Here is a 24,603-nt window from a genome sequence, read left to right as displayed (position 1 = left end):
TGGAGAAAATCTGAGGTACGCCATTTATTCTTGCTGTTTCAATAATGATCAAGCCTCTACACATCACACTGGGTTTTATAAGTATGTATACTGCTAACAAGGTCAAAATCAGTCATAAATCTTTGAGTAAGTCCACTGACTATGAAGAGTTAAAACATTGTTCTCTGATTATAAACTTAATCTTAGCCATCAGTTTCTAACTCCCTTTTTTATAAGAAAACAAGAAAAACAAAGTGGTACATCCCTACACCACAGAAACAGAAACAAAGAACTTTGTATTTTATGTCAGCATTTAATATACTAGAACCAGCCAGCTTCCTAAAGGGGTTCATTACTTCACATCAACAATCACTTTTAGAAAAGAAGAAGAATTTGCAAAAAGGAAAGAAAACTGTGCATTACACCAAAAGAAATTTCTAATTTAAAATAAAAAATAAAACCCCAAAACTACACTGACACACACTTCAGCTAATAATCTGGCGTATGAATATGCTTTCAAGTTATTTCTTTTTCATGCATATACTACAAATTAAGATAGTCACCTTTTTCTTCAGAGGTAAATCCTGATGCAGCCTCTACTTTTTCAAGTATTTTTCTCAATTTCATAATTTTTGTGGCACATACATATCCATATCTGTGTTAATAAAAAACAATTAATTGATATTGACATATACATTAAATTATATTACATCTTAATAAGCACACATTTCTTATACAACTCCAACATGTCACAAATCAGTAGGCTAGACAAATATTTTGAAGAATATGATTATAGGCTTCTTCTTGAAGTTTGCAAAATTAAAGATCTAGAACTAGAATTCTTCTAAACACTATTACATACCTTACATATAATCGTCAAATACTAACACAACAAAAAATATGTTTTAAAGTTTGTGATTACTGATTTTTAAAATAACATTTCCTTAAGAAACTAAAGCATTTACTTTACAAAACACAACACATAGTTTTGAGAGAGAAAGCTATTTTAATGCTAAAGGATGAAATGGCCACCAAGGAAAATGGGAATGGGAAGTGATAAGAAATTGAAAAATCTAAAATCAAGCCAATCAGCATAATTATGACACTTTTTTCTCATCTTTGAATACAGGATACATTCAATTCATTTAATGTCAACTTAAAATTTTAATTTAAAAATGACTCCAGAGGAGATCTTAGTGGCCACCGTGGACTTAATATGGACAAGTTAGAATAGCTAATCTTATATCCCTCTTGTATACTGACTACTAACTCACTCATGAGCTCTCTGCAGCCAACTTGTATTGCACATCTACCACTCACATAGCTGTCTAACCTGTTAGCCACGAGTAATACAAAACAAATAAGGTAAAAAAAAATGTCTGCCTTTGAGAAGTTTGCCATGGAGAAGGCAGAATTTCTGCACCAAATAAAACCAGTCAGCTATATTACAGATAGGAAGGCTGCAGACGTGGGAAATCCTGACTGCAACAGGACATCTGACAAGTTTCTTACTGTGAACAGGGTGACAAAGTGTGACTGACTATGATTCTTAATTGGTTGTACAACAGTATCCACAGAATGTTTATTAATGAACTTCTGGTGCTTTGGAAGGAAGAAAGGAAGTGGTAACATGCCTCAGAGTTGTGGGTCTGATCTGCTTTATTCCAGTGTCAATTACCTCAGGAAAAAAATTCAAAGTATGTTTAAAAATTTGCACAAAACAAAATAATTGGCATGAAAATCAGGACTCATCATTATCTTAAAGGGTAAGAGAGTGAAAGAATTCATTACAGAATTTAAAGAAAACAAAAGATACAAGCAAGGAAATGTATTCTCTTATAATTTACTTTCCTAGTCACATGATATGGCAGGTCATTTGTAGTGTTCATTATATTTCAGTACTCTGCTTTTTTTGGTCTAAATCTCAGTTCAAACTATTTTTTTTATTTTAACTGTTAAACAAGAAAAAGTACGTCACAAGGTTTAAATTTATCTTAATGTAGACTTTCAATTATATAATTTTCTCTCTATACTCCTGAATGATCAAATTCATTTATTGATCTATAGTCCTAATTCTTCATAGTTTAACTTTTATAATGTGACATTATCACACATCACTACTACCACTTATCAAAAGTCTTTACTAGACATCTCCTGTCACTTGTGCTTGTACCATTACAAATCACTCCCTGGGGCCAAAAAAAGATATTTATAATTTCTAAACTAGGAAATGGAAAAAAGAATCACCTTTTCAAGGCAGGCAGAGGGAGGCTTAAATATATTCCTTTTTTAACCAAGAAACATGTGACTAAAATACATCTCATCTGTTGCTAGCACAACAGTGTTATATACTAGCTAGTCTATAAACAAAAAATGTTTCCTGCTCCTTTTCTTTCAGATAAAATTAAGCTTAAGAAGCCAGGCTATACCAATTTGACTAAAAAGCATAATTGCCATTAGGGGTAGTGTTGGAATAAACTATTTCAAAAGATAAGAATCCCACATACTACACATCAGCTTTTCTAAACCTACTGCAATTGCTAAATTGTAGTATACTCTATCAAAATGGTTTATATCATTTCACGGAATATATTAGGTTCTATACCTCGGCCAGATTTAAGAAATTAAATAAGCAAAGAAAGTACAGTACCACAGATTTAAAAATTTAACAGTTCACCAAGAGAGCTAATTTTCACCCATTCCTTAATATATGTAAGCAGGGTATAAATTAATTACTGTACCAGAAAACAGCAAAGAGGACTCCATGGAAAGGCAAAATAACTACAGATCTTCTACTTACATTCTCAGAGGATTAACAATTTCTGTCCTCAGCAGCTCTTGAGTTTCACTATAATACTCTACGTCATTCTTTTCTTTGGGTCTAAGTAACACAGTGTCCAGAACAGAACTAAAAGCAAATAAGCTGCAAAATAAAAAGAATATTTATCTTCATGCTATAAATATTTTTCAAGAAATACACACTAAAAAGAATCAGAAGAGGAGAAAAAGCAAAGTCCAGAGAACAAATATCATATTTTTCATTAACACAGTTACTCAAGACCCCTATGAAGATTCCCATGGTACAATCATTAGGACCTGGAGATTCCCAGGTTAAGGAGAATACTAACACTGAGAAGGCAAACTACACACTGACAGTGCTCAAGGATAAAAATATGCCTACAGAATATTTAGAAGGAGAACTTCTTTGTAAAAGTTGAAGGAGGGCCTACATTTCTGAGTCAAATTACAAATGGACAACAGAGAAGGAAGTCTGGAAACTACTTGGCAAGGCAAAAACACTATTCAGTATCATACTTCTATCTCCTCACATCCCTTCGCAAAGAACTAGATTTCTTTAAATGCTAAAATTATTTATAAATGACTAACAGCAGTAGTTTGCTGGCATCAAAGAAAAAGAAGATTAGGCTAATAAAGATTTTTGTCAGGAAATCTAAGGAATATTATATCAATGTTATAAGGCTTGCTTTTTCATTACAGGTGAGAGACTAAAAATATTCTGCCAACAAAATGGCCCATACTTGTATTCTTCCCCCTACTGTAAAATGTTAACATCCCATATTAAGTTCCCAGTTCTAACCACATGGCTGTATAGAGCCAACAGGCTACAGTTCATGTGCAATTTCAGCATACAATCCTCAGAGCCTAGGGACTCTTGGTTCAATCTTCAGAACCTAAAAATTGTTGCCATTTAAGTTGTTCCACTTTGGAAAAAAACTACATACATAAGGGCAACAGTGCTTCTACTGAAAATGATTTTAAAAAATAAAGGAGCTTTATGATTGCCTTTACCAACTAAAACAAATACAGCACGTATCAGCCAATGGTTTACTGCAAATTATGTTATCTGCTATGTGCACAAAGACTTCCCAGATACTCTCAGTGTATCTGTTTCACCTGAAACAATATTATTAACCTCTTACTCATTATTCACTGCATGTCTTTTTATATGATTTTTTTGGATATAGGAACATGAGACAATACTCAAAAGCTTCCAAGGAGTATATAACGAAGAGCAAATCTCTCTCTTTCCTGACCCCTCATTATCCAGTTTCTCTATTCAGAGGCAGGTGGCAGTTTCTCTCTCGCTCTCTCACTCTCTCTCGCGCACGCTTACTCTCTCTCTGTCTCTCTCTCTCTCTCTCTCTCTCTCTCTCTCTCTCTCTCACACACACACACACACACACACACACACACAACTCATACACACATATATGTCCCTGCCCCCAAGACATATCTCTGCCTATTGCATTAATTTTAAACTTACCAGAATAAAGTTGAGTCTAAGTAACAAGAATTGTAATGACCCTGGATGCCTTTCTTCTTTCCAATCATAATCTCCAAACCTTCTTTTTCCATTTTTGGTGGAGTATTTTCTTCTACTACTTCACTTAAGTAGCCTCCAAATGCTGAAAAGATTTTTAAAAAGTGAATTTGAATTATTACAGTATGTATTCCCATATATATTTCTTCATTTTAAAATGTTTTGATATTTTGATGCAAATTTTGTTTCTCAACCTAGAGTTAAAGGTAGGCTTTGGTTAACTGTTATTCAGTTGAGCTTGTGAAATTTGCTATTGTTCATTTCCAACCTCATTTCCTTCACAACTTGAAAAACACTTTAGAGTATTAAGTAATACATAAAAAGCATCTGTCTATAAAATATTTTGTTTCCCAAATATTTTATTATTTACCCAAGGAAGCTTCATTTTCAAGTTTGAAAAGAAAACAAACAATCCTAAGTACTATTTCAACATAGCAAAAAATGTTTTTCCTGAAGATGGCTTCCAATTTACACCTGCTGAGCCTCAAGCTGCTTCACCACTATTATCCAAAACTGGAAAGGGACTGTCAGGACACTGCCACCTATCACAAGAGATGAGAAGAGCTGACCTCCATCAACCAATCTAAAACCACTTCTTAAATTGACGCTGATTTCCGGGTAAAATATGCTTACTGCTGTACTTAAACACTGCATTGAAGGAGAAGTCAGTGCCAAAAAGAAGACCACGTTTCAATTTCCACCTCCTGTATTGCTGAAAATTACACATCTGTCATCAACAGGAAGAGAAAAATATATATCACTATTTCTCACTCTTTAGGGCCCACTTTTTCTGACTAATGACTTTTTTAAATGTCCACTTTTAAGATAACTAACTTTCTTATACACCAAGTAACAATTTTTACTGATTTCAAAACTTGATGAGTATTGGCAAGAAAAATATTTAAACACTGTCACTGCCACCTAATGCAAAATGGCATGAGAGTAGAATCAGAATCATTCTAGGTTGGTAAATAAGTGAAAAGCATGCAAATACCTAAAGAGTTACAGCGTTCAATCTGATTGGAGACTGGCTGCAGTGACGCAAACCTGGAGTCAGGTCTGCAGCTCTTCAGTTTCACAAACAGTGCCTTCTTCAGGGCACAGGTGAAGTACCGAGTGCCCCGAAAGGTTCCATCAGTGCAGCCTGCACATTCATCTTCCTAAAAAAGAAATGCTTCCATATGCATTATGCCGTGCTTTGCAAAGACAGGGTACAAAGAGCTAAGGTTTCTAAGACTGTTTCTAGCATACCCTTTCTCAGAATTCCCTCTTCACACCTGTACTAAGAGCTACATTAAAAAAATGAGTTGACTAATCAGAGTTTCAGCCCACAGTGAATAATTTAAGAATGATTTCCTTAATCCAGCATGAAGTCCTCAATGTATTCTCTTTCAGAATACGTGTTTAAACTTCCCCTGGTTAACTGACCTGGCTGCATCATTTCCACAAGGTTTATAACTGGGGGGAAGGAGAAGTCTATTTATTTTAACCACTGTCACCCCCCCCAAATATATTAGTGTTCATTAGAATGCCAACAATTTTTTTTTACAAAATAAGAAATATGTTGAAATAAAAGCTAAATGTACTCAACTTCTCCACTCCTGATTATGAAATGTCAAACAATGTTTCCCTTTTTTTTTTTTTTTTTTTGAGTTGGAGTCTCACTCTGTCACCCAGACTAGAGTACAGTGGCCGCTCCCGGCCACTGCAGCCTCAACCTGCTGGGCTCCGGCGATCCTTCTGCCTCAGCCTTCCAAGTAGCTGGAACTACAGGCGCGCGCTACCATGCCTGGCTAATTTTTGATTTATTGTAGAGATGAGGTCTCATCAAGTTGCCCAGGTGGGTCTCGAACCTGTGGGCCCAGGCAATCCACTCACCTCGGCCTCCCAAAGTGCTGGGATTACAGGCTGAGCCACCGAGCCTGGCCAAACAATGTTTTCCTAATCTCCAAAGGGAATATCTTTCCTTCTACTGAAGACCTCTAAAAATGGTAGTTAATTTTAAAGCCAATAATATAACTAATGGAACTGATTGGGGGAAAGAAGAAGAAAAAGAATAGCTGATAGCAGATTTGCTTTCCTTACTCAATTCTGTTTTTTATAAGGAGTATAAATATATTAGCCGAAAAGTCAATTTTCTTTCCTTGAACATAGATCAACTAACATTAGAAATAAGTGGGTCAGAAGCTTCATAGGTGACAAGGGGAAGTCAAGCAACATGGTAAGAAAATTCTTCTCTAGTGATGGCTTTTTAAAATAAATATAACCGTTTGCCAAAAATACATAATAGGGGAAAATCTGCACAAGACCCCATATAGAAAAGAACTATAATTTCTAGGTCCAATTAAATTACCAGTTCCAGTCCAGCTAGTACTTCATTGAGTCCGGGTGGCTGACCAATCCAACGGATTACCCCATAGAAAGGAGGGTTCTCTTTCACCTCAGCCAAGGAGCCCACTTCTAGACCATGTGAGTTACCAGAAGACATGGCCAAGGGAGGACTCTCCTGGACAGGTGCATTGTTCAGCTCTCCCAACACAGACTGGGCTGACAGAGAAAGCGGACTGTGGCCGATACTTCCATTGGTGTTGGGCATCTTTGTCAGACTGAAAGGTAAAGAGTGAAATCTGTTCTCACTGGACAGTGAGTTCACAGAAGGAGGCTGCAGCGGTGGTGAAGAATGGCCAAAGTCTGAAGATATCTCTGTGAGAGACTTGGCAGGGTCATCTGCAACTATAAAAAATTGTTCCTCATTAGAGAAATGTATTCAAGAATATTAAATATGTCTTACAGCTCTAAAAGTCAAATCACAGATTTAGTTCAACTGCCCACACGACCTCTCCACTAGGATTCTCACAGGCACTGCACATTTAATATCTCCAAACAGTGCTCTTGCCTCCCCGCCCATCTCTACGATTTTCTGCCTGAATAAACAGCACCCCATTGTTCAAACAAAAAAAATCTATTATTGATTGGTGTCATATAGGTTATATATTCTTTGTCCACAAAATAACTAAATTAGAAATCAGTCCAAAAAGATACCAAAAAACTTAAGAAACATGAACATAAATAACTAATGAATAAAAATATGTAAGTTTTAAAAATAAAAAAAAGGAGAGCAGGATGAGAGAAGAGAAAAAGAAATAAAGAATGAACATTTGAGGAACACAGCTAAATTAAAACTTATAAAGAAAACATATAGACAATAGCCTATTTTTTAAAAAAGAAAAGCTAAATATGAACTCGGTATACAACTTGGGCAGTTAGAAGAATAGACTAATACCCCACCCCCAAGTAGGGAATAATAAAAAGAATAGAAAGAATAGTAAGAGAAAACAAACATGTAGTAAAGAAGCTCAATGCCAGAATAAACATAAAAACAGAATATAATTGAAGAGAAAACAAATATAAAGTCAAGAGAACCATAGTCAAAAGTCATTTCCTTAAATGACTAATACACTTGACAGGTAGACACTGCAGACCAGTGGGAAAAGAATGAGTTTCTTGGTAAATAGTTTTGAAATGATCAGTCATCCATATGGTTTTTTTAAAAATTAAACTAGAATCCTATTTATACTCTACACAAAAATCATGTCCAGGTGGCTTTAAAAAATGTGGCAGGCAAAACCTCAAACCTTTGGAAGACAATAGAGAATGTTCTTTATGACTTCAAGATAAAGAGAAACTTCTTAAATATAACCACACAAACCATAAAAAAAAGATTGATAAATATGACCACATTAAAACTAAGAACTTGTCCATTAAAAGGGATCATAGCAAGAGTTTAATAAAGGGAAAGAGGGAAATCACAAACAAGAAGAAATTACTTGCAATACATATAGCTAACAAAGGATTTGAATTTGAAAAAAAGTTGATAAATCAATATGAAAAAGACAGAAGAAAACTAGAAAAAAATAGACAAAAGACTTGAAAAGGCAATTCACAGGAGAAACTAAATCACTAACAAATTAATGAAGATTCTTGCCCTCACTAGTAAATAGATCAATGAAAGCCAAAACCAACTTGAGATATCATTTCAAAAGTCGAAGTCTTAGGACATTAATGGTTGGAAAGAATGAAGGGAAACTGATACCCTGATATGATGCTTATGAGCATATGCTCTAGGCTGCATGTTTGTGCCCCCACAAATTCCTGTGTTGAAATTTAATCCTCAACGTGAGGGTATTCGGAGATGAGGGTTTTGGGAGGTGATTGGGTCTTAAGGGAAGAACCCTCATGAATGGGATTAGTGCCCCTATAAAAGGGGCAACAGAGAACTCTCTGGCCCCTTCTCCATATGAGGACACAGCAAAAAGACAGCTGTCTATGAACCAGGGAAAAGCCCTCAGCAGGCACCAAACCTTCAGGCACTTTGATCTTGACTTCCCAACCTCCAAAACTGTGAGAAGCAAGTTTCTGTTGTTTAGGAGCCACCCCAGTATATGGTATTCTTTTTAGTAGCCCAAATGGACTAAGACAGTTTGTAAATTAGTACAACTACTTTGGTAAACCATTTGGCATTATTTAGTATAGGAAATATGTGCATAGCCCATTACTCAGTAATACCACTCATAGTTATATACCCTAGGCATGTGCAATAATGTTAATAGTAGAGATGTTAATAATAGCAAGAAAATAAAAATAATTCAAATAGCCACAAAAAGTCAAATGGATTCTTAAATTGCAGTATGCTCATACAATCGAATGTATACAACAATGAAAATGAATAAATTACTAGCACATACTACAACCTGGAAGAATATTAGGAACACAGTGTTGAGGGAGGATATTATGCAATAACACATATCTGATTCCTTGTATATAAAGCTTAAAAACATGAAGAACTAAGTATATACAGTTTATCTATGCAAACTTATGTGATAAAACTATAATAAAAGCAAAGGAATGATAAAACATTCCTTTGCTTTTATTATAGCTCAGAGGAGACAGTGAAGAGAAAGAAACTAGGAAGAGGCACCCAGGGAGTTTCAAAGGTGATGACAATGGCCTTGAGTGAGTAGAAACTACTTGGGTGTTCATTGCACTTTATACGTATTGTTCTTTATACTTTATTCACTTGAGATTCCTTAACACTAATATTTAATCTAAAATTTTAAAAAATTATTCTTTCCTTTCCCAAACCCTCAATCCCCCAGGTCGAACACCTGAATCCATAAAGCAAGTTCTGTTGGTCTATCTGAAGCTCCCCCATTTCTATGAATCTTTGCCATCATTTCCTTAATCAAAGCCACCATAAGCTTTTACCTATAATCAGCCCTTTCATGGGTCTCTCTCCCCATTCTTGCTCTCTCCATCCTATCTGTCATGTAACTAGTGAAATCTTAAAATGTAAAGATCTTACACAATCGTAATATCATTCCCTAGCTTAAAACCTTCTAATGGCTTTCCAGTGTTCCCATAAGCACTACATTTTCACAGACCTACAAGGTCCTGGAGAGTCTGGACCCTATAAACTTCCAAATTCATTTTATACACCTCTTTTCCCTGCTTGCTATGCTGTAGCCACTCTGGCCTGCTTTCTGTTTCTCAAATCCTTTTTCTCATCTCAGATCCTTGGCCTTCCTACTTCTTCTGCCTAGAATGCTCTTGCCAACCTCTTTCTCTGGCAGGTTCATTCATTCTCACCATCCAGATCTCATCCAAATATCCTCTCCTCACAGAGTCTTTTCCAGACCACACTTAGTACCCAAAGCAGAAAAGAAGGCATGCCTTGAAGATGAAAAATCACTCATTCAAGTCATTTCCCACATGAGTATCTAGCCCCAATTTATGTAAGAGCAGAATGTGCTGTTACACTGGTGGATGTGTTTCAGTTGCTACTACCTTTTCATTTCCTTCACTGCTTGCACATCACAATTGACTATCACCTTGTCTGTTTTGTCTACCATACAAACTACAAAACTAGAATAGAAGCTTCATAAGAACAGCAATTGTGTTAGTCTTTTCCATGGTTTAATCCAAAGCACACAAGAAAATACTTGTAAAACACTTGCTTTAAAAAAAAAAAAAAGTGAGTAAATGAATCAAATGTTGTAAAGCTTTTTAAATGTATAAGTGAAATTATCTACAGACACAATGTTCTTTTACAACTAAATTACCTCTATTTTCTAATGTAAGGATAAAGACCTACTCCATTCATATTTCATTACTTTGTGTGTTCCATATAGGTCTTTTAGGATCAATATCCCTTCCTGAAATTATTATACAACACTAGACAGGATTCTAGTAGAATGAAGAAGTTAGGATATTTGATACAATACAGAATCTGTATTAAGAAAAAGAACAATAAAATTATAGCATAAACTAGAAGAACTGTCATTACCTAGATTACGGAAAACCATGCTTTTACTAGTTTCCTTAGCAAGAAATCACCATGTAGGAAAAGCATTAGCAAATTCGCCAGTAAGATCAGGGCAAGAGAGCAGGGCTGTACCATAACTACCCTGGACAGGCCATGTGACATCTGGAGGCTGTAGCCATTCTTTTGTTGAGTCACCAAAGCACCCAGGCCCTTGATGTTTTGGAACTCTCCAGAATTTTACAGAGCTGATAACTGCTAACATACAGGACAAATCTTAACAAAAGTAGTTTATGAGAAGACAACTCCAAGGGAAGCATTATTCAAATAAGCTTCCTGCTCTGTGGCTAGAAGGAATTTAGGGATTAAAGTCCCTGACCATCTATCTCCACATGCGCTACCCAGAGCAGAAAAGAAGGCATGTCTCAGAGACAAGATCAAAAATCTCTCATTCAAGGCATTTCCCACATGAGTACCTAACCCCAATTTACATAAGAGCAGAATTTGCTGTTACTTTGGCAGATGTGTTTCAGCCTATAATAGAGCTGAATCCATGTGGTAGCTAGTCATCATAGATTCTACATTCTCTTACATTCTTATTTCTGCTTGGTTTGTACATAGTTAAGTCTACTATATGTCAAGCTATGCTGAGCACTAGGAACTCACAGTCCAGCAGAGGAGATAAGCAAGTACACAAGGCAGTTAGAATGACACTTAGCCTAACCTAGGAGAGTGGCAGAAGAAAGTAAAGACTTCTGGATAAACTGATATGCTGAGATTTCAGAGACAACTAGAAGTGAGCCAGACCAGGAAGGTGGAGGAACAGGAGGAAGGATTTCCAGGCGGCAGGAGCAATATGCACAGGAGGAGGAAGCACAGCACATCCCAAGAACAGTCCAAGTACAACACAGCCGGAGCCATGGGGGCAGGGGAAATGCCAGGGATGGGGAAGAGGTTACACCATCAAGAGTCCAACATGCCAAAAGAAGGAACTCAGATCTGTGTCTTCAAGGGTTAGGGAAACATTAGTGGGCATTAAGCAAGAAGGGACATGAGCAGATGTATCTGCAGAAAAATAGGAATGTAAGGAAAAGCATAAAAAGCATGAGAGCTGTGTCAAATAGATCCAGGTTGGAGTACTGGTTTCTCTATTACTGGGTCTGTGACCTTGCACAAGTTATTTAACCACTGTAACAAAAGAGTACACAAAAACATCCACCTCACAAAGTTATGAGGATAAAGTAAAATAATGTGGAAAAGTGCTTAGCACAATGCATGGCGTTATAGTAAGTGGTCCAGAAATGGTAGCTGCAGTGACGATAATGGTGGCAACGACGACAATAATGACAATGATGATGTTCAGAATAAATTTAAAAAGAACAAGACTGAGGCAGACAAACCAATTAGAAGGTCATAATATTAATGCAGGCAGAGACAAGCAAAGGCTCTGAACTAAGGCCAGGGCTGCACAAATGAAGATGCAGGGAGATTCTAGTGACATTGAAGAGGAGGAAACCCAGAGGACTTGGTGACTACTGGATGTGACTCATGAGAGAGACAGGATGCCCAGGAAGAAACCTAAACTTCCATTTTAGGCAGCTCTGGACTCACATCTCCACTTCCTCACTCCACACCCTCTGCATACTCTAAGCTGGCTTCTGATGACATTCTTCTACAACTGAACTCACTAAGGTCATCAGCGACTTCTAGGTGGTTAAACCCAGTGGGTGTTGTGTGGTCATCATGGCACCTGCCCTCTCAAGATCATTCAGTACTGCTGTCTACTTGCTCCTTGGTTTCTTGACCCAATAATGGTCTCTTGACTTTCCTCACATCCCTCTGGTCACTTCCTGTCTGATTCCTTTGACAACTTATTTCCTCCCACTCCAGCCATTAAGGCCCTCAAGTTCAGTTTTAATCCATGCCCTCCATCCCCACTCTGTCCTTTGGCAATATTATTCACAGGTCTTCAATCATCACATGGGTGAAGCCAACCTACAAATTTATTTCTCCAGCTTTTACCTCTCTTCTAAGCTTGATTTGTACATCTAACTGCATACTTGACAAATTATCTGTAGGAAGTTTAAAAAGCCCCTCCAGGCCGGACTCGGTGGCTCGGCCTATAATCCCAGCACTTTGGGAGGCCGAGGCAAGTGTATTGCCTGAGCCCGCAGGTTTGAGACCTGCCCAGGCAACTTGGCAAGAACTCGTCTCTACAATATATCAAAAAATTAGCTGGATGTGATAGCATGCGCCTGTAGTTCCTCTTGGAAGGCTGAGGCAGAAGGATTGCTAGAGCCCAGCAGGTCAAGGCAGCGGTGGCCAGGAGCATGCCACTGCACTCCAGTCTGGGTGACAGAGTGAGACTCCAACTCAAAAAAAAAACCCTCCAACTCAACATATTCAAAATCAAATCCATCACCTTCCTCCACCACCATCTAAATATGCAAGCCAGAAAACCGAGTCACCACTGACATATTTCTTCCTCGACTCTCATATTCAATCTATATATAAGTCCTGTCAGAATACATCTCCTAAATATCTCTAATATCTATCCACTCTTCTTTTCCCCAAGTCTAGTCCCTGCTACTATAATCTCCTCCTGGGCCCTAAAATAGCTGTCAATGGTGTCCTTGCATTTACACAGGGTCTGCTTCAACACACGGTGTGACTTGGAGCCAGAATGAGCTTTCTAAAATGCAAACTTGGTCATGCCACCCCCTGTTGACTATCCTTCAGCAGCTCCCCATTTCCTCTGAATAGGGCACAACAGGCTCCACATGGCCTGGCCCTTTTGGCCTTTCTCATCTCATAAATGAGCCACCCCCCACACACACACTCTGTTCTAGCCCTTGGCAAACACCAGGTTCCTTTCTTCTACAAGGCCTTTACATGTGCCATTCCCTCTGCCTAAAAGTTTCTTCTGTCCCCTTCCACTTTGTTACCTGCCACTCATCTGGTAAACCTAAGCATTATGTCGCTTCCCTAGAGAAACATTCCTAAGTAAAACCCTCTTTCATATGTTCTCACAGCATCCTGCACTTTCACTGCACTTATCACCAAGGCAATCCCATGTCTATTTCTGTGATTGTTCGATTAATTTCTATCTTAACAATTTAACAACTGTAAACTTAAATAGTGCAAGGACCATGTCTATTTTTCCTCATCATTGTTATCTCAGTGCCTAGAAGAATGCCTGACACATAGGAAACACCCAATAAATATTTGTTAAACAAGTGAACAAAGAAAAAGAATAAACTAGAAGAAAGTGATACCCCAGAACTAAGAGAAGATAGAATTTTTAGAAAGGGAATACTTTAAAGAGAGACCCAGACAGAAAAGTATGTAAATGATTCAGTTGATTCTAGAGATCTTCTGCCCTAAACAGATTAGTTAAGAGAAGCTACTAATACATCTTTAAATATTTTAAAAATCTTAACAGCAGTGCAGTTCAAATTGTGGACAATATTTTAATTTGGCAATATTATAGAAATGGTCTACTCATTCTGTTTCCAAAAACTGAAAATATTGGTGAAAAAGCCATTTTTCTCTGTTGAGTTAAAAAGAGGGGATCATTATAAAGAACACTAAAATTATAGATTACCTTCATCACTGTACCATGTATTTTTTGATTTGGATTGTGGCTGTGAGTCAACCGAAGACCCATTTAAGGTATAAAATAATTCAGATCTGTTTCTATTTCCAGGGTCTGAGGTAGATCCTAGGGAACAAGAAAAGTTTCTTTTAAAAATAAAGTCACACATACACAATGAAATGTTATGCAGCCATAAAGAAAGACAAACATATGAACTTTGCAGCAACTTGGATGGATTTAGAGTTCATCATACTCAGCGATCTATCATAGAAACAAAGAACAGAGTACCATATGTTCTCACTCATAAGCAGACCTTGAATAATTATCATAATACTATAAGAAAGGGATTGGCAGTAGTGGGAAACTGCCGGGGGGGCAGGGAGGGGTATGGGATTGGCAGTTGAGGGAAACTGTCAGGGGAGGGGGAGGGGCACACCCCATCAACAAGGGTACCTGCATAATGAACATTTGTATACCTAACCCTGAATTGTACCCCACGCCTTTAAAATAAAAAATTTAAAAGTAAAAAAAAAAAACATAAAGTCAATATAGTGTCAAAGCTTTTTAAAAATAAAATGAATTAATATAAATATGGTGTTAATGACTTTACAACTAACAGATATACACAGACACTATTTTTTTCTTCAGTTTTTAAAAAGTTGGTATCCATTTTAGCAATTTTGAAAGCATTCTTCAGCACAAAAGTCAATACAGGAGGGGAACAAGGAGTAAGTAAAAGAAAAGCTCACTCATTTAACTGCTTCAGCAAATTATTCTATGTACTAGAGCTTATCTCTAACTGTCAAAATCATCATTACTCAACTTTGATGAACTCATTGGTTCACAAATTTAACCTATTATTGTAAAACAGAAGATTTCAGAAGAAGGTCATTGTCAAATGCTGAATACAAATCAATGCACAAATCAAGTTTTAAAAGAGTTAAAATTTAACAATTTTGGAATTGTTGATCATTGAACTCCTTGTTTTATTTCCTTATATATTTGAAAAGGTAAAGTACTGATATGTTGTTTCTGATTTGCTGGCTTTATTAAATGTGAAAGAGTTAGAGTAGCTGTGCCACAGTCATTTCAAGACTCTACCCTGCCTCAGTATTAACTAGGGGACATGCCACAGTGGGGTGCAGTAGGGTCTCCAGAACCTATACAAAAGTTGATTTTTTTTCCATTTAAAGCAGGTAGCTCTACACTTTATATCTTTAACTAATTAGTGTGCTCAAACACAACTAACATGCCATGTCTTAAGAAAATCCTAGGCCATTACTATATAAATGAAAGTAGCAAGTTTGAGTTATCCTATACTGATCTACAGGTTGACATTAAAAAATACTATTACTTATATATCCTGAAATTAATCCTAAATCTCTCAGAGCCCAATGCCATATAAAATAACTCTTGAAGTACAAAAAAGTTCCTTTATACGAGCAGAAACTATAATAATTGAGGAAAAAATATTCTTCTCCTAATTCACATATGAGTTAACAAAAATTCTTACAATATTTTAAATGAGCCATTTAAAACGTGTAAACAATCCTTCTATAAATCTATGAAGTATGTAGAAGCTAACAAAAAAAGAGCTATGAACCCACATGTATTGTGAGGAAGCTTCTGGAAGAAAGACAAAAATTTTTGCTTAGCAGCTTAGAATTTAATTTGTGCCACATCTAGCTAGCAAAATCCATACAATTAATCTCTAGTATACTTTACCCTATATAACATTATCCATATATGATTACTTTATATAGTTGCAATTCTAAACCATAAATACAAATGTAAGGAGACAAAAACCAGCCTAGTATAGACCAGCAAAACACACAGATCCTCATGGGAAACTTTTCATCTGGTAAAAAGGGTTTGGAACCCTTGGCTTAAGCAAGAACATTTATATAAAAGTTTTAGTTTAACTACTAAACACATTTGAAAGAAAAAATAATAATTTGTATGTTAAGACGTAATAGCCTATAACCTTTTATAATACTATGACAAATCAGATATCATGTAAATTACTAAGGATTGTGTCCTGTTAATCCATACCTGCAGCCTTTGGTTTATTATGAGTGGATGAACCTTTGTCCCCAACACCTCTAGGCATAAAGGCAAGTTTTGGAGGCCTCCTTTCCTGTGTCACGCTATCTGAAACAGTAAACATGGGTTTTTTTTTTAAGATAAAAGCAAATTAAAAGAGAAACAATCAAGAAAACAATGACAGTAACCAACAAAACAAAACAAAACCCTCTTTCTAACAAAAAGCAGAATTTTTACAATTTTGTAAATTCTTCTTAAAGACCATCAAAAGTACTGAAAGAGATAATATCACAGAGGGGAAAAAAATCAATGCTGTATTTCAAAATGTGATTTCTATAAGAAAATAAACTCTCAAAATACAATTCAGCTAAATGTTTTTGTTTGTTGGTTTGTTTGTTTGAGTTGGAGTCTCACCCCGATGTCCAGGCTGGAGTGCCCGTGACACACTCACGGCCACCCCAGCATCGACCTGCTGGACTCAGGCGATCCTTCCATCTCAGCCTTCCAAGTAGTCGGAACTCCAGGAGCGCACTACCACGCCTGGCTAATTTTTTGATCTATTGTAGAAATGAGGTCTCACCAAGTTGCCCGGGCTGTTCTTGAACCCGTGGGTTCAGGCAATTCCCTCACCTCAGCCTCCCAAAGTACTGGGATTACAGGCTTGAACCATCATGTCCAGCCCTGCTAAACGTTTTAACCTCTTAAAAATTTAATCACTTGGAGTCGATTTTATTGCCTACAAAGAAAATGTTACTCAGTTTTCTGCAGCATATCCCAAATCAGTATACCCAGAATACCCCTATATATTATGAAGTGTTCCATAATCAAATATTTCTAGCAGATGTTGAGATAACAAAGATAAACAATTTCTTTACTGCATGAAACCAGAACCTTTAATATGCTAACATGTACTGTAAACCTCTTAAGGAGAAACATCGTAAATTTATTTGATAACTTTTTACCACTTCACTTAGCATCTTAGATTAATATATTTCATGGAACACAGTTTGAAAAAAGTTAAGAATATGTATCATGATTAGGAATGTTCTGGTTAGGAATATGTATCTATTAAAAACATATATATGTTAAGAATAACACAGATGTGTATACAAACATTTAGAAACCAAAAAACACACAGAATTAAACACAGATTTAAAATGCAGAAAGCCAGAGACATCGACAAACAAAAATATATTTAAAGAAAGCACTCCAAAATCCTTTTTAAATATGAATGTAATTTGTTTGTGATACAAAAACCACTCTAAACCTTAAAACCTAGTAATGTTCATAAAATACTCATAAGCACTGATCAAGTAAATGTAAAAGAGTCAGTGTAGAAGTTTTTCCTTTGAAAAGTTCAACAACACATTTATAGAGTCAGCCCAACATGACACTTAAGAGAGTCATACCTGATAAAGCTGTGTATCAGCAAAAACGATATCACCCACAGTGGATTTTTGAGGACAGAAAGAAAGAAATAGGACAATTTTTATATTTTAAACACAAGGAAAAGACCATTTTTAAAAATTGTACTGAATTAATTATATGTAAATGATGCTTGGTAGCTTTTTTCCATGGTTAGGGAAAGAGGGAAAGGTATTATTACGTGTCTCAGATTATGACAAAATAGAATCCAGGAATATTATTTTAATTCAAAAAGCATACTAATTAACCATGATTTAAACCAAGTGATATAGTAAAAGAAAATCTGTTTATTAATATAGTAGTCCCTCCTTATCCGTACTTTCATTTTCCATGGTCTCAGTTACCCACAGTAAACCACAGTCTTTTATGATGTTACCATTCAGATATTTTAAAGTATCAACTCTGACAGCTAATGAGGAAAGAAAATCTTAGTCACTGAAAAAAGTTCCCAAATTATAGTGCATAAATTAACTAAAGAAAAACAATTCCCATTATTAACTATAATTAACTGCATATGACTCCATTTTAAAAAAAGATACTCACATGTACATATATACCATAATACATACATGTATACATCATACTGTTGGTAGCCATTATAACAAATGTGGCAAATGGTCTTCCCTTTGTTAGACTATAAAGACAGGATAGCAGTACCAAAAGGGCCAAATGGAAGAGGCAGTAGTGACAGCTCTGCTGGTGACAGCTTTGCTGGAAATGCTGGGGAGGACTCCAAAGATTAGGAATGTGAGTTGAGGTCAATGGAATTGAAAATTGTGGTTACCTTCTGTCCAAGTACTAGTCTGAGAGAGGGTCAAATATCAACTTTGAGGAATAGGACATTCCAACAGAACTCTATGCAAATAAAGGGTCACATATCACAACTAACTTAATATATACCTCCATCAAATATATAACAAATATTTCTTGTTACTTTGTCATGACTATGTTCATGATCTAAAATCACTTTGGTCATAAAGCAAAGCCTTCAAACTCAAATAAACTTTAAGATATTACCAACTCAAGAAAAGGTAAATATGAGATAGTAAACAAGGTAAGATATAAATTCAGGAGATAATTTTGTAAGATTAAAACAATTCTCGCCTGGCTCGGTGGCTCAGCCTATAGTCCCATGCCTTGGGAGGCTGAGGTGAGTGGACTGCCTGAGCCCGCGGGTTCGAGATCCACCTGGGCAAGTTGGTGAGACCTCATCTCTACAATAAATCAAAAAAAAATTAGCTAGGCGTGGTAGTGCGTGCCTGTAATTCCAGCTACTTAGAAGGCTGAGGCGGAAGGATCGCCAGAGCCCAGCAGGTTGAGGCTGCGGTGGCCAGGAGCGGCCACTGCACTCCAGTCTGGGCAACAGAGTGAGACTCCAACTCAAAAAAAAACAAAAATCCTCAATAAAGATATTGAAAGAAATAGCAAGATATGTCTACCAAACAGTATGTACAAAAATGTACACAGCAGTCCTATTCATAAGAATCTAAAGCTGGAAGCAACCCATTTTACAGAAGAATGGATAAACAAATTCTGGTCTATTCATATGATGAAATACTACATAGCAGTAAAAATTGAATAAACTACTGATATACACATCAATATGGACACTGCATCCATTACATATATACAGTGAGGCTGCATTCAAAATAATAAAATTAAGAACTTATCCATCACTCTTGTTGATTTAATCAAAAAGGGAAAAAAATTCCTTGGAGAGCCCTGAGCTGGGAATCATAACAATAAACTAGTGAACAACTTATTCAAATCAAAAGAAATGTCTGTGAATTTGAATGGTCCATTAAATTAAGAGAAACTGCTTAATTGTATACATCATCGGCCACAGAGTATAACTCAGACTCAAATAAGAATTTAACGTCCTTAGAGAAATCTTGGGAAGAAAATATGTTTACTTAAGTAGAATGAAGTATTATAAGAACTGACATCAAACATACTCTATGTAGCAACTACCCAAAAATCTCTAAATATTTTCTTTATATTTTGTACAACTGTATGTGAAAAATTGTTCAAGAAATCCTGGAAGGTCCCATACAGATACCACCAGAGTTGCATACTGAGATCTTGTCTACAAACTATTCTTTTTCAGGCGTCTGGCTCTAATGGTCTCACATGATCAGTAGTTCTGCCTATAAAGACAACATTCAGGGTGATTCCAATTGACAACCTGTACAGAAGGCCATTTGCCATTAACAAAATGTAAAATGCACATCCCGTGTGACCCAGCAATTCGACTCCTAGGAAGTTACCTTTTGGCTAGACGAAATTATTTGCTGAAGCACTGTCTATGGGTTAAAAAAATGTATGGTACATTCATAAAATGATATATAATGCAATAATTTAAACAAAAGATGAAGTATACAACTTATATACTAATGTGAAATGATCTCCAGTATCTACTGTTAACTTAAAGAAGGAAGATGCAACTTCTACTTCTGGGAAGTAGAAGTTCCCAGGAAGATGCGGAAGATGGAGGAGTCATACTTTTGCCTATCTCTGCTGAGTATAACTTGAAACTCTGGATATAATATAGAAAACAAGTATTAGAAGACTCCAAAAGGTGGAGAAGAGATGGTAAACAGCTAGGGACCACAAGACCTAAGAAATGACATGGTGGAGATTTCTCTGGGTTTTCTTCCTGCCTAAGTCTTATCCCAGACTTAGAGCTGCAGATGCCAGCAATCCAGAAACATCAATGGCACAGACAAAAGAAAACCTCAACAAAAGCCTGCTGTCTCCAGCACAAGGATATAAACTCTTCCCAAAGTGATATGCAGTTTTAATGCAATTCCTCCCTGTGTCTCATCAGGATTGTGTATACCTGGACACAAGATTATTCTAAAATGCATATGGAGAGGCAAAAGATCCAGAGTAGCTAAAATAATTTTGGAAAAGAAGAAGAAAGTAGGCAGCATCTGTTTACAAGCCTGTAAGACTTCTTAGTTAGCTACAGTAATCAAGACTGTGGTATTGGCGGAGATAGACACACAGATCAATGGAACAAAGAGGAGAACCAAGAAACAGACCCACACAAATATGCTCAACTGATTTTTGACAAAGGTACAAAGGCAATTCAATGGAAGAAGATAGTCTTTTTAACAAATGGTGCTGGAGAAATTTAGACAGTCACAGGTTTTTTGCTTTTTTTAAAGAAACTACTAAAATCTTATACCTTATTTAAGAATTAACTCGAAATGGATCATAAACTTAAATGTAAAACCATGAAACTTTAAAAAAAAAGAATAAAGAGAACAAGGATGTAGGGAAATTAGAATCCTCAATACATTGCTGGTGGAAAAGTAAATGTGCAGCTCCTTTGGAAAAAACAGTTTGACAGTCCACAAATGACCAAACATAGGGCTACCACATGACCCAGCAATTCCACTCTTCAGCATACACCCAACAGAGTTGAAAAATACATCCACAAAAAACCCTGTACAAGAATGTACATGGCAGCATTTTATAATAGTCAAAAACTAGAAACAATCCATCAACTGATTAATAGATAAATAAAATATGATATATCCACGTATTGGAATATTATCCAGTCATAAAAAGACTAGAGAACTGATTCATGCACAACATGGACAAACCTTGGAAAGATCATGAGTGAAAGAAGCCACACACAAAGGGCCACATATTTTTGTTCTATTTGTATAAAATGTCCGGAATAGGTAAATCTATAGAGACAGAAAGCAGATTAGTGGTTGCCAAGGGCTGAGGGTAGGAGACTTAATGGGTACAGGGTTCCCATCTAAGATGATGAAATGTTTTTGAAACTAGATAGTAATGGTTGCACAACATTATAATATCACTGAATTGTACACTTTAAAGAGGTAAATATAATGGTATGTGAATTATAATTCATTTTTTAAAGCTTAGGAGAAAATCTTTCATATCTAAAGCTAAACAAGAGTCGTTAAATATAACACCAGAAGCATGATCTATAAAAGGAAAATTATAAAAGTTAAGCTTCATAAAAATCAACATATTTTACTCTGTAAAAGAACCCACTATGAGGAAAAAAAAGACAAGCTACAAACTAGACAAAAATATGTGCAAACCTCATATCCAACAAAGGGCTAGTATCTAGAATACATAAAGAATTCACAAAATCCAACATTAAAAAAAAAAAGCACATAATCCAATTAGAACCTGGGTAAGAGATAAAGACACCAATTTTACTCAAGAAGATAGATAGTAATAATTACATGAAAAGACGTTCAACATCAGGAGTCATCAGATAAACTCAAATTCCAATCACAATGAGTTATTACAACAAATCTCTCAGAATGGTTAAAATTAAAAATAATGAAAACACCAAATATTGGTGAGGATGTGGAAAAACTGGACTACTCATATATCACCAGTGGTAATGCAAGAGTACAGTCACTCTGGAAAATAGTTTTGCAGTTTCTTAAGAAACTAAATATGCAAATTTTATAAGACTAGTAAATGCACATCTGGACAATTATGTCAGAGAAATAAAGATTTATGTTCACTCAAAAAATTGTACACAGATGTTCATAAAAGCATTATTCCCAGTAACCTAAAACTGGAAACAAACTAGATGTCCCTCCCGCAATGGGCAAATGGTTAAATAAAACTGGTACATCTGTAATATGGAATATTACTCAGCAGTAAACAGAAACAAAGCACTGATACACACACAACAATATAGATAAATATCCAGAGAATTATGATGAGCGAAGAAAAAGGACAATCTCAAAAGGTTATATGAGGGCAACCCCCTCGGGTCCCATCCCTATTGCACTGTGGGAGTTTTTCTGTCCTCTCAATAAATCCTGCTTTCTAAAAAAAAAAAAAAAAGGTTACATGCTACACAATTCCATGTATATAATAGCCTTGAAGTAACAAAATTATAGAAATGGAGAGCAGATGAGTGACTGTCAAAGGATAGGATGGGTAAGAGTAGAAAGGAATTGGTATGGCAATAAAAGGGCACGGAAAGGTTCCTGTGTGCTGGGAAGGTTCTGCATTTTGGTTATATCAGTGTCAACATCCTGATAGCATTGATGGACTATCATTTTTTAAGATGTGACCACTGGGACAAACTGGATAAAGGGTAAATAGGCTCTCTCCCTCTCTTTCTCTACATGTGAATCTATAATAATCTGAAATGTTCATAAGTCATATGCATCTGATAAAGGGCTTGTATTCAGAATTAATAAATAATCCTCAACACTCAATAATGTTTTAAAGATTCAAAACTAGCAAAAGAACTGCACAGATACTATACCAAGGAAGATATACAGATGACAAATAAGTACAGAAAAAAATGATTGATGTCATTGGTCATCAGTGAAATGCAAACTAAAACCACAATTATATAGCTAAAATCACAATTAGATAGCTAAAATTTAAAAGACTAACCATACCAAGTGTTGGCAAGGACATGGAAGAATTATAACTTGCATATATTGCTGCTTAGTGCAATCACTTTAGAAAGACAGCTCAGCAATTTTTAGGTTTTTATGTAGGGTAAACAGTCATCTACAACAGTACCATTCCACATCTCAATATGTATCCAGAATTTGTATGTGAATTTTCATAACAGCATAATTCATAATACTCAAAAATTTAAAACAACCCAAATGTTCATCAACAAGTGCATGAATAAACAAACTGGTATAGCCATAAAATAGAACATATCTCAGCAATAAAAAGGATAACATGGATGAATTTTTAAAAATGATATTGAGAGCCGGGCTCGGTGGCTCAGCCTGTAATCCCGCGCCTTTGGGAGGCTGAGGTGAGTGGACTGCCTGAGCCCGCGGGTTCGAGACCCACCTGGGCAGCGAGACCTCATCTCTACAATAAATAAAAAAAATCAGCCGGGCGTGGTAGCACGTGCCTGTAATTCCGGCTACTCGGAAGGCTGAGGCGGAAGGATCGCCGGAGCCCAGCGGGTCGAGGCTGCGGTGGCCAGGAGCGGCCACTGCACTCCAGTCTGGGCGACAGAGTGAGACTCCGACTCAAAAAAAAAAAAAAAAGATATTGAGTGAAATAAGCCAGAACAACAACAAAAAAAGAGTACATCCCAACTTATTCCATTTATTAAAAATTCTTTAAAAATTTTTTAAAAGCCGGGCTCGGTGACTCAGTCTGTAATCCTGCACCTTGGGAGGCTGAGGTGAGTGGATTGCCTGAGCCCGCGGGTTCGAGACCCACCTGGGCAACTTGGTGAGACCTCATCTCTACAATAAATCAAAAATTAGCCAGGCGTGGTAGCACGTGCCTGTAGTTCCAGCTACTTGGAAGGCTAAGGCGGAAGTGTCACCAGAACCCAGCAGGTCGAGGCTGAGGTGGCCGGGAGCGGCCACTGCACTCCAGTCTGGGCGACAGAGTGAGACTCCAACTCAAAAAAAAAAAAAATTTTTTTAATATGAATAAACGTATAGTGACAGAGAGATGATCAGTGGTTGTCCGAAGTTAGGGAACAGGGGGCGGGGAAGGCAGAAGCAGAGGGAATGATCTCAAAGGGCATGCCTTGGAGTGACAGATAATGCTCACTATCTGGATTGTGGAAATGGTCTCATGGGTGTACACATAGGTCAAAACTTATAGAATTGTATACTTTGTGTGCCATTTATTATATATCAATTATATCTCAATAAAGCTGTTAAAATTTTTAAAAAGAAGAAGGTACATGAAGCCTGTAAGATATGCAAACATTGAATGACACAAAGAAAAAAAAAGATCAAGGATACAAAAGGAAATTAGGTAGTTGAGATCAATGTTACGAAGGAAAATTCTCACTAGAACTCATTTTAAAATTCTTTTTAAGTGAATATACCACATAGTTTAAAAAAGAAATAGCATTATGCTACCAACCCCCATAACTAGAAAAGAAGACACAGG

General features: G+C 36.4%; 1 protein-coding gene across 3 annotated transcripts in view; it reads right to left on the bottom strand.

The window, feature by feature from the left end:
* The window catches only part of CYLD (CYLD lysine 63 deubiquitinase), a 61,519-nt gene that overhangs the window by 15,095 nt on the left and 21,821 nt on the right, over nucleotides 1-24,603 (bottom strand). For all 3 annotated transcript variants that reach the window (XM_021711811.1, XM_008057015.2, XM_008057014.2), the window contains 8 exons: nucleotides 17,688-17,696; nucleotides 16,288-16,386; nucleotides 14,245-14,361; nucleotides 6,675-7,054; nucleotides 5,316-5,481; nucleotides 4,265-4,406; nucleotides 2,780-2,902; nucleotides 543-634 (listed from right to left, as the gene is read on the bottom strand). In XM_021711811.1, the coding sequence (XP_021567486.1) occupies nucleotides 543-634; nucleotides 2,780-2,902; nucleotides 4,265-4,406; nucleotides 5,316-5,481; nucleotides 6,675-7,054; nucleotides 14,245-14,361; nucleotides 16,288-16,386; nucleotides 17,688-17,696 (1,128 nt within the window). The remainder of the gene's footprint in view (nucleotides 1-542; nucleotides 635-2,779; nucleotides 2,903-4,264; nucleotides 4,407-5,315; nucleotides 5,482-6,674; nucleotides 7,055-14,244; nucleotides 14,362-16,287; nucleotides 16,387-17,687; nucleotides 17,697-24,603) is intronic.

This window comes from Carlito syrichta, unplaced genomic scaffold (assembly GCF_000164805.1).
Source record: "Carlito syrichta isolate Samal-C Ts95f unplaced genomic scaffold, Tarsius_syrichta-2.0.1 Scaffold302608, whole genome shotgun sequence".
Taxonomy (NCBI): Eukaryota; Metazoa; Chordata; class Mammalia; order Primates; family Tarsiidae; genus Carlito; species Carlito syrichta.
The sequence above is the reverse complement of the archived record's forward strand: the minus strand, read 5'-3'. Positions and strand labels throughout refer to the sequence as shown.